At 43.8% G+C, this 17,500-nt stretch overlaps 1 protein-coding gene across 1 annotated transcript; it reads right to left on the minus strand.

Moving 5' to 3' along the window:
- Positions 1-1,479: 1,479 nt before the first annotated feature.
- aqp9b (aquaporin 9b) lies at positions 1,480-11,898 on the minus strand (the record flags this gene model as incomplete). Its single annotated transcript, XM_083650576.1, has 6 exons — positions 1,480-1,642; positions 4,744-4,961; positions 5,839-5,957; positions 6,246-6,383; positions 10,338-10,464; positions 11,797-11,898. The coding sequence occupies 6 exons, from the start codon at positions 11,896-11,898 to the stop codon at positions 1,480-1,482; spliced, it is 867 nt and encodes a 288-aa protein (XP_083506702.1).
- Positions 11,899-17,500: the final 5,602 nt, after the last annotated feature.

A 17,500-nucleotide genomic window follows, 5' to 3' on the forward strand; every position in this document is an offset into this window, starting at 1 on the left:
CAGTTCTGGGAACAGAGAATACTCTATACTCCATGTTCAACCCAGAATAAACAGCGGAATCTCTATTGAATGGAAAGGACATACTGGCACTGGCTTTACACCAAGGGCCACCTTCCCGCTGCACAGACAGTATCATCTGACAGTTTCTGTCATTTTTAAAGTGTCGGTTCAACTGACAACAATAGGACGTGTTTCATCAGCATAAGACAGTGAGAAATGAGGTGAAATACGGCATCTCACAGTGATACCTACACAATACATTATCAATTTATACTATCCTAAAAATACATCTTGGTGACATTGTTTTGTGTTTCTTGTGACACATTCACATCTGTATACACAGGAGTTCAAACCACATTTAGGCTATTAAAGTAAAATACCAGTGTTTTTCCCTTCATCGCACCTCTATTTTACATTTACAAATGTCAATGTCCCTTTGAATAGCTTCATTGTGAGCATTTGGGCAGCATCCCTACTAGGTCACGTAGTGATGCTGTCATTTATCAGCATAAGTCAGCAGCACCAACTAAAGACTTGTTAAGCCTAAAACAAGCCAAATGTATTTTCTTATACCTTTTTTCCCTTGATCACTGGACACGCGTGGAAGAGTTCCTTATGTAAACAAGTATCCTCATACCTGCATTGATTCAAACACTGCTTATCCAGGAATTCACTGGCATTTACAGAAGTTAAGTCTCTACTATACAGGATGTGGACACCCACATTTTTCACGTTGAATTATGCCTTTTCAAAAAGCAGTAATGCAATTACGTCATCCAACAACGTAATGCAACTTTGGGTGTTACAATGCCATGTATGCACTGGACAACAGCGGGATTTGAAACAGCAGAGGAGATACAGTAACTGAGATGGAAAAGTGGAAAACTATATTCAAGGATAATTTCCTACATTCTCACAAAGTTTTAGCAGCTGTGCTTAATATATTTAACACCTGTTTTCTTACATAGTGAGGTGTAAAAAAGTATAACTGCTATATAGAAACTTGGCAAATATTTCTAACCAGAGGTGAATAACCCAGTTAGGAAACAGGACACGATGGGAATGCTTGACATGCCTGAGATATTGGATAGTGAAAATAAGCTAGAAACAGTTTCAATATTTTTGATATTTGAACGAATATCCAGGGCAGATAAAGCCTGATTTCTATAAATAGACAAGGTACAAAAAAAGATCATCGCTTTTTAAACGTAATCTTAGAAAGGCTTCATAAAGCATTAATGCATATTTTATAATTTAAGTGTACAGTCATTTTAGGTAATATACTGTGTTCATAATATTAAATGCCTTGTACAATTTGTAATGCACATCTTGTATTAAAGCATTATGAAATGTAAAATCTCAAAAAAGCGACTTTGAAAATGCTTCATTGCTTCATTGAGATGAACATGTTTGCCTGTTGAGGACAAGAAAAGGGGGCAGCTGCCATGACTTTGTTGCTTTACAGCCTCGTTCTCCCATTTAACTCATAGTTATGATTTCATATTTGTCCTTGACGTTGTTCTCCTCGTGTTTTTCAGGCTCTGGGTGGTGCAGCTCAATGAAGACAAAGTATATGGCAGCGCCCACCGCTCCGCCCACCATGGGCCCCACCACAGGAATCCACCACCAGCAACCTCCAGCTCTGCAGACACACAGACACGCACGCACACACACGCACGCACGCACGCGCACACGCACACGCACGCACGCACACACACACGCACGCACGCGCACACGCACATACACACACACACACACACACACACACACACACACACACACACGTGCACACACACACACACACACACACACACGCACACACACGCACGCACACAAGCACACACACGCACGCACGCACGCACGCACGCACACACACACACACACACACACACACACACACACACACACACACACACACACAATCTCAGTCCCCTTTTATTTCAGTGAAGTCAAGTGCATCTCCGATATGTTTCTATATGATTATATTGATGCTCAAAAGATGTTACTACCAACCATCTTACTTGGTGCTAGTTACAGTATATTGATAAGCAGTTATCCCAGATTACAATAAAGTCTCAAGCTCTCTGCATATGCCCTCATTCTCACTCGACAGTGCCTGATCGGTTTGACCTCAGAACGACCTTGCCAGAGGCAGATTAGCATCCCGCTGGTCATTGTGTGTTACTGCAGGTGGAAGGGCCTCAGTGGACAGAGCTGACGCACCGTGGCACGGGCGGGGAAGTCAACAAGCGTCTGAGCAGCTCGTCTTTATTCCCAGCAAGTATTCAGGAAGTGGATGTCGACTACAGAAGATAGGCTGCTGGATTATAGACTTTAATCTACGGGCACAGCTAAGATTATCAGGCCGGAAGACAGACAGAAGGCAGGTCACATTGACGCCGTGTGGACCAACCACAGAGCCTCTCTAGACTTACAAATCTGACTTAATGCATGTAGTGTTGTGATGTTGTTAGTGTTGTGATTACTGAACTGCAGGGACTTTCTCTGCTTATATCACAAATGTAAAAGGTCAGATTATGTCAGATTTAGCACAAGATTTAGCTTGATAAACCTGAGGGTACCAGAGGTTTATATACAGTACATTAGAGCGCACTAATCTTAGTATAGTCATTTGATTTGATAGATGTGATGAGACTTATAGGGTATGGCTTTTTGGTTGCCTGAAATAAGGTCTGTGGTTAACAAAAGTTTACGGGACTTGTTCAGCGAGATGATGTAAATGCAGTCGCGAGAAATGCGCTGATTTAATTTACGCTTCAAAGATCCTTAAAAAGGTGTAGCAGAGGGATCACACTGCTCTTCCTCTCAAGGAAAGCTTAAATGATCATTTGTGGAGGGTTTCCAGGGAAACGTACTACAACAACAACAACAACAACAGCAACAACAGCAACAACAAACAAACAAAAAGTCTCCATACTTCTCGTCTGGTGTAATCCAAGTCTCCACAAGCCCCAAGATGCCAAGTTCACTTGAAAAGACGTAATTTACACCATGTTTTTAGCTGAAATATTCACTGTAGCAGGCTACAGCAGCAGGACCCATTCTTCCTTCATTTGACAGCTACAGTGAAGATTTCAGCTACAAACAGGGTGTAAATGATCTCTTTTCAAGTCAACTTGGCATCTCAGAGCTTGTGGAGATTTGGATTACGCCAGGCGAGCAGTATGGATAATTTTTTTTTCATTATTATTATTATTATTATTATTCCCCCTGTTGTTGTTTTTCATGTTTGTGAAAGCTGTTTGTATTTTTTTTTTTTTTTGCAATGCTCTGGCGGACCACCTGGCGGAGCCCCGCGGACCACGACCACAGTTTGGGAACGGTTTCAGCAGAATGCTGCAATGGTGTTTTGCTGTGAAACTCCAGGACTGTTGGATGGACTAAAAAACTTCACCCATCCTTCCATCGGCATGGATGTGAGTAGATAATAATCTTATAATTTAAGCCGAAGTTCTGGAGCGGAGACTTCAGCCAATGAGACTCAGGGTCAGGAGGAATTTGTCCTGGTCATATAACAGTGGACCAACTTTTTACCCTTTCACAGATAATTGAAGGGTCATAGTAGTTTGTTAATCCATCCAGTATACTGTATGTATTTTATGAATTATGAAAGGAACTTTGAAAGGACTCTGGTCCAGAGTCAGCTGTTGGTTGAAACAGTGAGCTTCCTTGCTAGACGTCTTGCTGCTATAGAGTCTAAGGGTTTGTCAAAATATCTCCAAAAAGCGTGTAGGCTCCAGAGGAGAGTTGAGAATATGACATGATGAGTTTGTTAGAAGACTACTATCCACTGAGTGGAAATGGTGCAATGCTGCTGCTCTCTGGGCTACAACTATATAAATACATCAGTTGCTCTCCATGTTGTTTTTACATTGTTTCACCATATTCTCCATGCCAAGTACAAGATACCCTCTGGCAGACGATAACCCAAAAGCAAACTCAACTGCTTTAAAAACTTTTGTTTATAATGTTCCTTGAGGCTGTATGGGGTTGTGCAATAGCTTCATGGTGTTCTTATCACTAGTTGTTATGTGGACTGTGCAATACATGGTGTGCAATAAGGTGGAATGCACAAATATGTGGAATGTTATTGTATTGTATCGTATTGTACCCTTTAAGGATATTTCCACCTTACGTCAAATATTTTGACGACTTCTAAAACGGTCGCAGGAACAGCTGTGATGACTGGAGGAAAACGAAAGAGATTCAGAAAGAGGCTGAGGAACACACCATTGCGCCATTTTAGTCATGAAGCACTCAATATTTAATATTTACAATGTGCTCAGAATCTCACTCTGTTCACTTAAATCCCACGATCCTTTTTCAAAAGGCAGGGAACGCACACGTGATCATTGAAATATTAATTGAGATTGTCAAGAGAGCAGAGGCGGAGCTATAAACGCAGGCTCTTCTTGTACGGGAGGAAAGAGGACGTGCAGCCATTGGTCTTAACTCCCAGGCTCCATAACGGGCTTCTTGCTCCCTCAGGCAGGTGGCACGCTCAAGAAGGGCATCCCTGCTGCATCAAGTTTTGATGAATATTTCAGATATAATCCCAATTTAGTACTGCATATTAGAGCTTATGGAGGCCAAGATAAACAATTAAAAAGTGCAAATGGCATGGGGGGAATCAAAACATTAGCATTTTTTGCAACCTTCCACTTTAGGAGGTGTCTTAACTGATTTCTAAACCTTTCTATCTCAATGACGGGCATAGATTACCTGAAAACGTCCATGCCCCACCCAGCCACAGCAGTGAAGAACCTGGGGCTGAGGTCTCTTGCAGGGTTGATTGGATACCCGCAGTTCAGGCCCATGGACACCCCGATGGCCATGATGATCAGCCCGATGCACAGAGGCTCCATGCCTTTTGGAGCACCAATGTTCTTCCCGTCGGTGATGGCGAGGATGCACAGGATCAGTGCTCCAGTTGCAATTACCTGCACAAAAATAAGCTTCAGTCAACTCTCATCGCATCAGTTGCATTCACTCATTGCGACACCAGTGCACAAAGATTTTTATGCGGGAGAAATATAAGTTCTTGTTTTTCGTGTTTCTGTTGTTATTGTTTTGAGTGGGTGCTTTTCAGTTACATCATCTGTTGTCTGCTGACCCCTTGCCCTCTGTTATTTAGCCTAAGCCTATTAAGGGGCTTCCCCTTTCCCCTGGTTGAAGGCTGCACAAGGCAGCTTTAAAAGATGGTCCCCATATGGCTGTTTATTATGAAAAGACCATAATGTGGCATTATCAAAGGATACGATTCATCTCTATCACACCTTAAATAAACCTAGGGGTTAAAAGTGTTTATTTGGTTGTTTTGGTTAGTAGTTCAATTCTACGTCGACCGCTTAGTGTCCCCTTTCTGTAAACAAATACACAAATGCCTGCTCGACCCGTGACCATTCAGCACAGATGGGAGTTATTCTCAGCATCACAGCAGCATATTGTTCATACTTCAGCAAACAACACACTTTGTCCATTTATGCTTACTTTTATGCCCATGGCTGCACTAAACGCATGCTCACACATGCATGTACGCTCTAAAAGCTTCCAGAAATACAAGACATTTTTGTTTTTGTTTTATTTATTATTTTTGCTATCAGTAAACATTTTAGAAATACTGATGATGACAAACAAAAATATATTATTCTTATGAGGCAAACCAAAGCCAATAACTTCAAAAAGATTCAAAAACATGTTTTACTTTCATGTTATTAAGCAGTTCGCAAGAGTATCATGTTAGTTTTCCTCGTGTGTGCATGGTGCATTTTCTTGGGATGAAACCCCACATGTACATGCAGGTATATCACACTTCACCTGATCTACGAATCCATTTAGGACTGAGAGATGTTTGGCAGGATAGGATGCAAATATGTTGGCTGTGGCGTTCACACCAGTGACAGCGAGTTCTCCATTGGTATGTTCCATCAACGCATCTGTGGATGGAAAAAATAAAAAGCTTGGCATGCTGCATATTATATGAATCACTATAGCATGACCTATATCAAAGTTCTATTTATACCAATTTTACTTATAAGCTCAGCTAATGTGTGTGCGCACATGTGTGTGTGTGTGTGTGTGTGTGTGTGTGTGTGTGTGTGGCAGATGTACTATGTAGCGATAATGGGTATGTGTCTTTTCAGAATGATATTTGTTATCATTTGCCACTTCAAATCAAACGCAGTTCTGGAGACGGGGCAGTGACGACATTACAATTCACCCACCATAATACAAGCCATAGACAGCACAGGATCCAGCAAAGGCACCCAGAAACTGGGCCGCCACGTACACAGGGAACTTCTTTATAGGCAGCTTGCCCAAGATCACCATGGCCAGAGAGACCGCAGGGTTCACGTGGGCTCCTGGAGCAATGGACAGACAAAAATCAGATTTAAAATTGTGACATATTTCACAAGGTGCACAGAACAAATATGGGGATGACTAAAAACATCTGCAAAAGTCATAACAAAACTAAACTAAACTAAACTAAACTAAACTAAACTAAACAAAACAGAAGAAACATAAAATGACATCAATTGCCAAGCTGAAGAAATGGGCATCAGCAAGCATTTCAAAAGCAAAATCTCTTACAAGATGAGGTCAGCTGGGGTCAATGTGTAAAAACAGCTTTAGGTGACACAGGGCCGTGGCCGGTTGGTTGTTACTCAGATCCGTTGGTGCTCACTGATCATCACAGCTGTCAGGCAGTTCTCACAAAAATATCCGTGGAGTTTGAGAGTGTTTTCTATGCAAACCTACAAAGGCATGTTTGGACACATTCCAGCCTAATTTCCCTGGGCTCTGCTGCCAGCAAGGGGTCATTTATTTAACACTCTGGGATCTTGGCTTTGACCTCGCCACAGTAACACCACTGGGGGTATCAGCCCTGCGCTCATTGTTAATCTCTCCATCCTGTTCACAAACGCCGGCCGCGGCAACCAGCTGAAACTGCCAGTCTGAATTGCATCTGACATAATCTGCCTGAATCTGCTTAAGGCACGCGTGGACTGCAGGTCATTAGAGTGACCGTGATGTGTCACACTTACGGTACACTGTCATTGAAATTGGGAGAGTACAAAGTGAAAGGAATGGTGTTTTCTTCTCCGATGGAGCCAGCCTGCCAGGGAAGCCCAGAAAGCAAGGCTCCTCACACCTGAACCCCCTCCTCTCCAGAGACCCATGGCCCAGGAAAGCTCATTAGTCCAATACCTATGATGATCATCAGAGATGTCAGTGAACAGTGTGGAGGCTTCCCACTGCTCCACAGACCCCAGGCTCAAATGGCCCAGTCATGCAGCAAAAACACTCCATATATTAACCCCAACTCTCCTCCTCATGCTGCAACTATCCCTCTGAAGCTGTATAACTATGTCTCCTCCATTAGGCATGTAGTAGGGGGGATGTTGCACTGTTACATGAGTCAGATTGGTCAGAATAGGCATAGGCCTACAGTAAGAGTGAGATTAAAATCCCTGTTTTACTTAGTATGTACCATAATAGAGAGCCCCAGGAACGAGTCCGGAAAACATCGATGCTAACTAACACTTCCTGGTTCTTCACTGTTTTCGCCTATGGGATTTTTGAATGGGTTTTTGGTGCGATGCTTCTAATAAGGTCTCTGGGCAACGCAAGCTTAATCAAACACGAACCAGTGTTCAGTAGGATAATCTTCACACATGAGGACCACTTTTATGAGTTTTTAAGCTTTTACATGCCGTTAAAAGGGCGGCTACGCTAGCAAACGGCTAAATGAGACTACACTGTTGAGTCGACGGGGATATTATACGTCAATAACGTCATCACTTCAAAGGATGAACGCGGAAATTCTCTTTCCCTCACCTGGTTCAGCCCGGGGTAATCAGTGCACAGCAGCGCACACATCAACAACAGTCCAGGTTGAGTGGTGACGTGACGGGGAAGCCTATGCGACACTGTGTGTAGTTCTGGATTAGCTTAGCTCGAGCTTTTTACTTCTAGGGCTCGCATTTACGCTTCAAAACTCATGAAAGTGGTCCTTGTGTGAAGATTATCCCGCTGAACACTGGTTCGCGTTTGATTAAGCTTGCGTTGCCCACAGACCTTATTTGATAGCCTGGGTAAACCCAGCCTCCACGTGACCTGCTCTCAGACCTGCTCTGCTCTCGAGAGCAGGTGAGAGCAGGTCACGTGGAGGCTGGGTTTACCCAGGCTACTTATTTGAAGCATCGTGGCAAAAACCCATTCAAAAATAAACAGTGAAGAACCAGGAAGTCCGGGACTTCCGTGTTCCGACTACAAAAATACGTCATCCCTGGGGCTCTATAAAGTCTCTAGATAGAAATTTAGTAGATAGAAATTACATTTCTCTGTGAGTCATTTAAATCTCTCCAAATGTACCATACATTTATTTGTTTTCCGACCGTCTGGTGTAAGATACTGTAGTCTGGTGTAAGATACTGTAGTCTGGTGTAAGATACTGTGTAGGGGAAAGAGTCTGGTGTAAGATACTGTAGTCTGGTGTAAGATACTGTAGGGGAAAGAGTCTGGTGTAAGATACTGTAGGGGAAAAAGGAAAGGTTCTCCACTGGGACTATTTGGCAAAAAATACGTCTGTGATCACTCTGTGCCAGCATGTTTTAAAGGTTAAAAGCACATTCAATTTGGCTCATATAACCATGAATACAGCTCATATGCCACAGCGTTTAGCTTATCTCTTTTGAGTTCAAATTAAAAGCTTATCTTGGACAACGCTCTCCCCCTTCCCAGCAGTGATGGAAATTACTGAGATCATTTTAATTTACAACTCATTTCCCCATTGCAATCCTAATGAAAGCCATGATTGCTGATTAACAGGCACTCACCGTCTTGGCTCAGCCAGGCCATGCGAGGCACTGTGACATTTAGAAGTGATTCACCCCCTATCCCTATCATTGCTAGCCAAGCACTTCCCTTGTAATCCTCAAGGAATGCACCCACTAAAGTCCGCTTTATACATTAGGACACATACGCCTGCGGCCTTTAACGCTAGCTCACATGCACACTTACTATGCCACTGTCTGAGCCTGAAAAGCCTATGGGAGTGTGTCATCAAATAATAGCTCTCTTAATATAATTCTCTTTCTATCAACCCTTATTTTTTTTAATTATTGTACTCAGCTCCAGTAGTTGTTTGGTACCAGAAACCATATTGTACACACCGTGATACGCAGAATGCTATATGTTGAATGGTCTCTCCATTATGTAACATTGCACGTTCACAACAATGACCTACATTGGTCTTCACAGTCCATTACTGTATAGTTACATGTTCATTCAGTGTGAGCGTAGATCACTGAGCTAACGCAATGATGCCACTGATCCATGATGAGAGAGCAGTACTGTTAGCTTTCCTTTTTGCAGAATTTTTTTGAATGTTTGATACCTTGCGATTGTATAGACGGAGGCCCCAGTGACAGAATAACCTGGATGTTTAGTATCCAAGAGCAAAAACAGAGACAGATATCCACGGCCAAAGATCACAATCAGATAAAGCATGTCGACCACTGACCTTTGTTACCGGCACGTTTTGTTTTTTTGGTGGTATTTTTGCCTTTATTTGATAGTTCAAAGTTGAGAGAAACAGGAACGGCTATAGTGGGAGGTGGTATGGGTGCCGGGCCATGGTCCATGTGCCATGTACATGGCATCCTGCATGAACCCAGGAGATGTACATGGCATCCTGCATGAACCCAGGAGATGTACATGTCATCCTGCATGAACCCAGGAGATGTACATGTCATCCTGCATGAACCCAGGAGATGTACATGTCATCCTGCATGAACCCAGGAGATGTACATGGCATCCTGCATGAACCCAGGAGATGTACATGTCATCCTGCATGAACCCAGGAGACAAAAACTAAATCCAGGAAGTCTTGCCTGATATTGATCCTTAGATGTAGAGTCTGCAGACAACCATGGAAAAAAGCTAAGGCACTCCGTCTCCAAGTGAAATAATGATGCATTTATTTATTCTTGTTGTTCACACTGTTTTACATGGCACATAGACTACTGAGCCACCAGGGATGCCTCCCCTGCATGTGTTTTTCAAACCAATCGGTTTTCTAGGAATTTAAGGACAAATTATTTGTAGACTCAAATGACAAATTGCCATGTTCTCCTCATTTCTGTTTCACCAACAACAACCCCAGTCAGCTGAGGAAAAGGTTTGGCTTTAGAGAAGAACACTAGCTACTTGACGACAAAAACACTCCCAGAATAACCGCCTGATTTAACGATGTCAAAAAGCAAGGCCACTGAATCAGCTCCTGCAGTACTGCATGTGTACACACAAAGTACCTGACACTCCTCCTGCCATGTAGACCGCCATCATGACTCCCAGAGTGAAGCCGATGTGGATAGTCAGCGGCTCTCCGAGAGCCCCTTTGCTCAGCACCGTCTGGGCCACCGACCCACATCCAAAGAGCTGGCACACAGACAGGGACACATGTCAAAATGTAACATAATACTACATATTACTAGTTACTTTCATTTGAAAGTAATAAGTTACTTTACAATATTACTGTCTATGTAGAGTAACTCGTTACTTATTACACTACTTTTGCGTTTGCTTTTGCCAAAACGACAGCAGCAGCAGAATGACATCGCTGCCCCGGAACCATCCCGAAAAATAATTTCAACCGCTTTGAACTCAGTGTAAACAATCCAAAATTCGAAATGTTATTATTTTCCTTTGTTATTGTCATCTATAGTGGTTATTTGCATACAAACACAGTTTGATTAGGAAATGATTGTATCTTTTTTAAATATGTGCTAAAGCTTTGATTATTTTTTTTTAACTCAATTTGTTACTTGAGTTACTTGACAAAGTAACTGGTATAATATTACTGAAATCCTATAAGTAATAAGTTATATTACTGAGTTACTGCTAAAAGTAATATATTACATGTAATATGTTACTTTTGTAATGAGTTACCCCCAACACTGGGTGGAGGTAGAAAGACCCACTGTTTTTAATTATTCCAATTATACCCCAGTAACCCCACCATTAACACTAGCCTTCTTGTCCAGCAACAGCCTTCACCTGCCACAGATAATTTGTCTAATTTGAAGCTTGGAAAATAATGAATCTCCCACTTATTTCGCAAAAGGCAGAGGTAATTCCGAAAAAATAGTGTTGAGAGAAGGGCAGTCATCCAAACATAAATGGGGCTGTATCAGTGAAACACAGTCCCATTAAGCGTGCTGAGACAGAGGCAGTGACAGGTGGAGCTCAGAGGTGACAGGTGCAGGGCAGGACAGTCTGACAAACCCCTAATCACAGAAAAACAATACGTTCTCTAAAGGAATGACAGGGAAGCATATAGCAAAACAACATAAGAACTATAGTACTGTATTGAGAATTAAACTTGGTAATCTAATAGGCTATCTAATCTATTTACATTCTACCTACATTCTACTGCCCAATTAAAAAAAATCTATAGAGACAAAAAGACATTTGTAGTGGGTTATAATTTATTGGAGTACTCTTTTGGTGTTAGGCGAAAGAAAAGCAGTCCTGTGCCACTCACATCTCGTTTTCTAAGCAATCTTTGTTAGGAGGAAATTATAGATGAACACATCAAAGAGAAGTATTTTCATTAGGCTATATATAGGCATATTCAACGTCTGTTTATCGAGCGAGGCATACAGTAGAAGACAGCAGTTACCGTCCCACGAGACTCGTTATTATCATCCTGGTTCAAAGCTTGAAAGCGGTCGTTATAGGCAGATGACAGGTGCAGCAGAGGTTACTCACTATTAGGACGAATATCCCCAGAAATTCAGCGAGGAACTCTTTGAAGATGTCATGCCTCAGGGCAAATCTCTTCCTTAATTTTCTCTTACTCTCCTGTTCCATATTTCTGCAGATCCTTGATGTCTCACTCCGGTCAGAACAAACAGCTAACAAGTACAAGTGAGTGAGTCTCTAATCTATGTCGGCTAGCCGCCTCCCACCCACTCGGTGCGCTCGTACCGTGTGTAGCCCTCAGCAGGCGCGCATCTTCTCGCTCTTCATATTTTTCTCGTCATAACCACACGGGGTCTAGGCTACTCTTTTTGGCGTAGGTTTCAGATTAGGCGAATTGCACTGCTATTATCTATTCTTTGTGCCACAACAAAAACAAATGTCACCTAGGCCAGTGGTTTTTAAAGTGGGGGTCGGGACCCCCTGGGGGGCCGCCAGGGGGCACTAGAGGGGCCTCAGCAAATTAATGGAAATGCTATAAAAAAAAACTTTATGGGGGAGGAAATATTCAGTTATACTTGTTAATACTACAGTATATTAAATACATAAATAATATATTTTTTTTAATTATATTTGATAATTATATTTAGTGTAGTATATATACAAATATCCTACAAATATAGCCTAATTGAATCCTTTCCTTACACATAAAAATCCTATTTGCCATGCACATCTGTCTAATTGCCTGTCAGCCAAAACGTCATCAGAATCATTGTCATTCCCCCTGGTGTGGGTAATAGTCTGGAACAATGTTTATAACGGAAAACAGAAATAGTTGAATGAATAAATATTGAAGAAAATTAGAAAAGATTTGAGATACAAATGTAATTAGCCTATTAGGTTTACATTAGTAAAAGTAATAGGCCTACTGTATATTCTGAGGTTGTATGGATGTGATTTTTGACATTTTCAATATGCTATTTTCAATGGGTTTCTTTCTCCTTGCGATGGGGGCCGTGACGAAAAGCTAATGCTATTTTAGCCTCAACGCGAGATTCGTGTTGACTGTGGCTAATGCTGTTTGGGGGCGTTGGCATGGAAAAGTTTGACCTGACCTGTGCTACATCTTAGAATTAGACTACTTTACAACCGTTTCACTGGAATTATGTTGGGAACTGTTTGGACCCTAGGCTACTTCCTGACAGCTATTGTATTAGCAATTAGCAAACATTGCAACACTTACTTTTGGAGAAGATGCGCTGCTTATCAATGTCACTTTTTTTTTTTTTTTTTACAATCCAGTCATCTGCGACCTGGCTACCATGACCAAAGCCTGGAGAGATGTATCTGCTTTTTTCGGCCTTCCGGGTGAGAATTATTAATTGTATATCGTGTTAGATTGATGTTAGCTTTATTTACCTTCTAATGCTACATACCTAGCATTAGCTACAAGGAACCGAAGAGAAAGAAGGACACAACTAATCAGAGGAACGTGATTTGCATGGACAAGAAGCGATTCCTGGCTTTCATTGCCATGGTTATAAACTGTGCTGCGTGCTATTTGAGTGGAGACGGAGAGGATTGAGATGGTGCTTGACGCTGCTAAGAGGTCCCTGGATGTGGTGGATGTATCTGGAACAGAGATAGAATACTGAGGGACGCATTTGAGGAAACTCAGACAATTGCGACTGAGTGATATATGGACAATAATTATGAACTGAAGCACTTTGGGTGGACTGTTATTTCACTGTAAATAAATACATTGTGTAAACTACAAAATTCAGTAGGTGGCGGTAATGCCTCTAAGCTGGTTGCCAACCGCCAATCAAATCTAAAGAAGAAGAAGAAGATGAAGATTATAGCTACAAGGTAAGTTAGCTAGCTAGCATTATCTACTGTCAGCCAACTGTCAGTTGCGCTGTGTGTCTCTGTGCTTTGGAAGTGCTTTGGGCATTCGTATTTTGATATCCAAAGAGAGCTGCCATGAAAAAAAAGATCTGTGTCCACAGGCCCAGGGAAAATTTTTGAGCTGCCAGTTACGTAGCCTAGTGCCAGAGCCTTTCTGCAATTAATTTTCTATGGTAAAGACGCACTATAGGAGCACTCTTCCCAGCACGGCGCCTGGTGAGTGCTCTTGGTGTAGCATTTTTTTTTTTTTTTAAAGCAAAAGATCACTGCTCATCACTTTTTTTGACCGACCAATCAAAATGGAGGAAGGGGTGGGACTAACGCAAAGCCTGGAGAGAAATCTCTGCTTTTTGGGGGTCCCGGGAAATAATTATCTTGTTGGGTTGATGTTAGCTTGGCTTCGTTAGCTAGCTAAGCTTAGATAGGCTACTAACTGTCTGTGCACTTTGAAAGACACGCACCCGCCCCCGAGTTTTCAAGTCAGAACTCCGACTTTGAGTGGCGTTTCAGTGTAGTTTTTCTAGTAGGTCAGAAAATCCCAAGGTCCGAGTTGTCTGGAATGCAGCATAAGCCTTAGTGGTACATGCTCTTTACGTGAGCCACCGGGATGCCGACCGATTTTAAATGGCTGTGGCTTGTCTCTCAATATTTTGTGGCCCACCACAGCAGTGGTTATTCAAACTAGTTCACTTAGTATTTTTCCGTTCACCTCGCGATGGCAGCACAGTTTGTAGAAATGCACCAAGTAGGAAACTACGCAGGTGGAACTAATGTGTTCAGAGGGTAAACAAGCAAACAAACGTTTACCTAGCAACACATGCTGCTGGGCAGGTAGCAGACCGCAGACATGGTCACATCAAAGAAGGGTCAAGTTGACAGCGAGGGCCACCGTTTTGAAGAGATACCAGGATCCTCCTCGTCCTTGGTGGCACTTGCAACTAGTAGCATGCAGTGGCAGCCTGTGACATTTCAGTGGCAGCTTTCAGGGGCAGTGGAAAGTTGAATACTTTTCCCACTTAAAGCCAAAGTCCAGATCAACGGATTCCACCATATACTGTAGTATCTAAATCCCAGTTTCACCCATCTCACTACTCCCAGTGAGTTGGTTCTCTCTAGCCTGACTCATCAAATTGACTTTGGTGTTGGGACTAAACAGGCACTTGTATAAGCTGCACAAGAACTGTCTTCAAGTGGTGAAGATCCTGTGGAAGCTCATGAGGGTGGCATGGAAGAGCCAGTCCATTCCACCAGAGTGGCGACAGGCAATCAGGGTGTTCATTCCCAAAGAACACAATCCCACCACCATCAGCCAGTTCAGGAGTATTGCCTTGTTGAGCATAACAGGAAAGAGCTTCTTCTCGGTTTCCGGCTAGAAGAATGACCAGCTTCCTCAAGGGCAATGGGTAGGCTACATCGACACAAGTTGTCAAAAGGCTGGACTCCCAGGCTTCCCAGGATGCATTGAACACTCTGCCATGATCTGTGAGCAAATACCGCATGCCAAGAGAGAGAGGGGTGACCTACATGTCGTGGGGCTTGACTTGACAAATGCCTATGGTTCAGTGCCACACAAGCTCATCAAATTTGCACTGGAATTCTTCCACATATACCAGCCAGTGTCACCAACATCATCTTCAAATATTTCAGCAACTTCCAGATGTGCTTCTCCCTAAAGGTGTTATGATGGGATGGCAACGGCTGGAGATCACCATTTTCATGGGATCTTCAATCTCCTCCATACTCTTCGTGGCCATCTTCGAAATGATCCTCATCGGAGCCAGACAAGTAGCCTAGTCAGAGGCCTAAAATTACCATCCAATGACAGACTCCCTCCGCTGAAATGCAATATGGAAGACATGACAAAGCCCCATGCACAGCCTCCTCCGGTGCCTCGATGAGCTAACGACATGCGAGGATGAAGATCAAGCCATCAAAGTCACACAGCCTTTTGATCAGGAAAGGAGTGAGAAATAACAGCGTAGTTTTCATCACAGGAGGAGAGGAAATTCCATGGCTGGAACAATCTATCCGAAGCCTCGGGACGGAACACCTCGGAGCTCTCCGGTTGACCGATGGGGAGGCTGGAGCAGAAGCAGCTGGTGGATGACTGGCAAGGATTGACAGCCGCCAGCTTCGAGGGAAACATAAGGTGTGATAATGAGCACAAAAGTGGATGTCCTCACAGGGTGCCAGTGGAGGGCACCGGCAGAGGTGGACAAAGCCATCACCAGGTTACAGCACAAAGAGGTTGTGGGAAGAGTGCAAGATAGTCAGGCAGGCTTGAGCTGGGGAGAACCTGCTCAGTTCTGGTCCAAAGCCACAAGGGAGCAGAGGAAGACCATGGTCGTGGAGGCGGTCACACTCATCAAGGCAGTGTGATGGGAGCCCACCACAAGCAGCGGCATCAGTTGGGCAGACATCTGGCCAACACACTGCAAGCACACCTCTCCCAGTGGTTTGGGAGTGAGGCCAGGGGGCCACTGTGCTGCAACAGCAACACAGGCCTCCAGCACATCTTATCAGGGTGCGGCATGCGCTGACACAAGGGTGTCTCAGGTGGCGGCACAACCAGGTGCTGAGGAAGCTGGCGGAACTGTTGAAGTGCAGAGTGGGGTCAAACAACTCCTGAGGCCACCATCGACCACTCAATGTCAAGCCAGGAGAGAACCAAATGAAGCCAGCAGCAGGAAAGGCAACATCGCGCTTACTCCTGGGAAGGCATGGGAAATGCATATGGACCTGACCTGGGCAAGCAGCTAGTTTTCCCAACAGAGATCACAAACCAACTACTCTCAGACCAGATGTCGTGACGTGGTCCACAGCTGCCAAGACCTGGCAGCAGAGTGTATTGAAGTGGGTTGGACCACAACCTTCCACCCAGTGGAATTTGGATGCAGGCGCTTTGTGGGCAAATCAGCAGTCCAACTTCTCTGAGCAGCTGGTACAACCAGGACGAGTCTACAGAGGGCCATCAAAGAACTGGCAGAGGAGGCTGAAGGCAAGCTACTTGTTGTGGCTACGGAAGAGGGACAGTTCTTAGGGCTTAACACCCCAATAGGGGCAGCTGCAGGGGGTGACCGGGAGACGTCCCTACCCAGCCACTGCCCCCCCCTTCCCCATCGGGAGATGTACTGCATGGGTACATGGCTCCAGCTGACCTCCCTGCAGCTGCCCCAGTGTGCACCGGCGGACATGGGACGTGCAGAGATAGACCCCAGGTGGTGCTCAAGTCCTATTGACCTCTGACTGATAAGTTGAGTTTGTGTAGGACACATCCGTGACCGACATCACTGTGTTTCAGAGGCTGTAGCAGGCCTGTAGACGACCTTAGGCATCCATTGGTACCAACCATGTCATGCTTATCGGAAAAAGGGTTAAATAATCACGTTCCAAAGTTAGGCAAAATTTTGGCGAGGGATAAACTGGCATGGCCATTTTCAAAGCGTCCCATGACCTCTCACCTCATAAGATATCTGAATGAGAATGTGTTCTATGGGTACCTACGAGTTTACAGACATGCTCACTTTATGCTAATCCCATGCAGAGGTTGCTCCCCCCCCCCCCCCCCCACACTTGAGCACCTACCCCCCCAAAATGTTTGTGCACATGACGGCCGGCGGAGGTACGGCAGGCAAGACGCCAGGAAGAACACCACAAGACACTGACCGAACTTTAACCTGACTCATCATATTGACTGAAATTTAAAATTGGATTCCTAACTGCTACTTTCTGACAAATGATGTCTGATTGTTGGGAAATGTTTGATGTGTTATTAATGTAGCCTGCTAAAACAAAGGAATTTTCCGACAGGGATTAATAAAATGTACCTACCTACCTATACATACCTACCTACCTACCTTCCTAC

This window comes from Poromitra crassiceps, assembly GCF_964638095.1.
Source record: "Poromitra crassiceps genome assembly, chromosome: 14".
NCBI classification, from domain to species: domain Eukaryota; kingdom Metazoa; phylum Chordata; class Actinopteri; order Beryciformes; family Melamphaidae; genus Poromitra; species Poromitra crassiceps.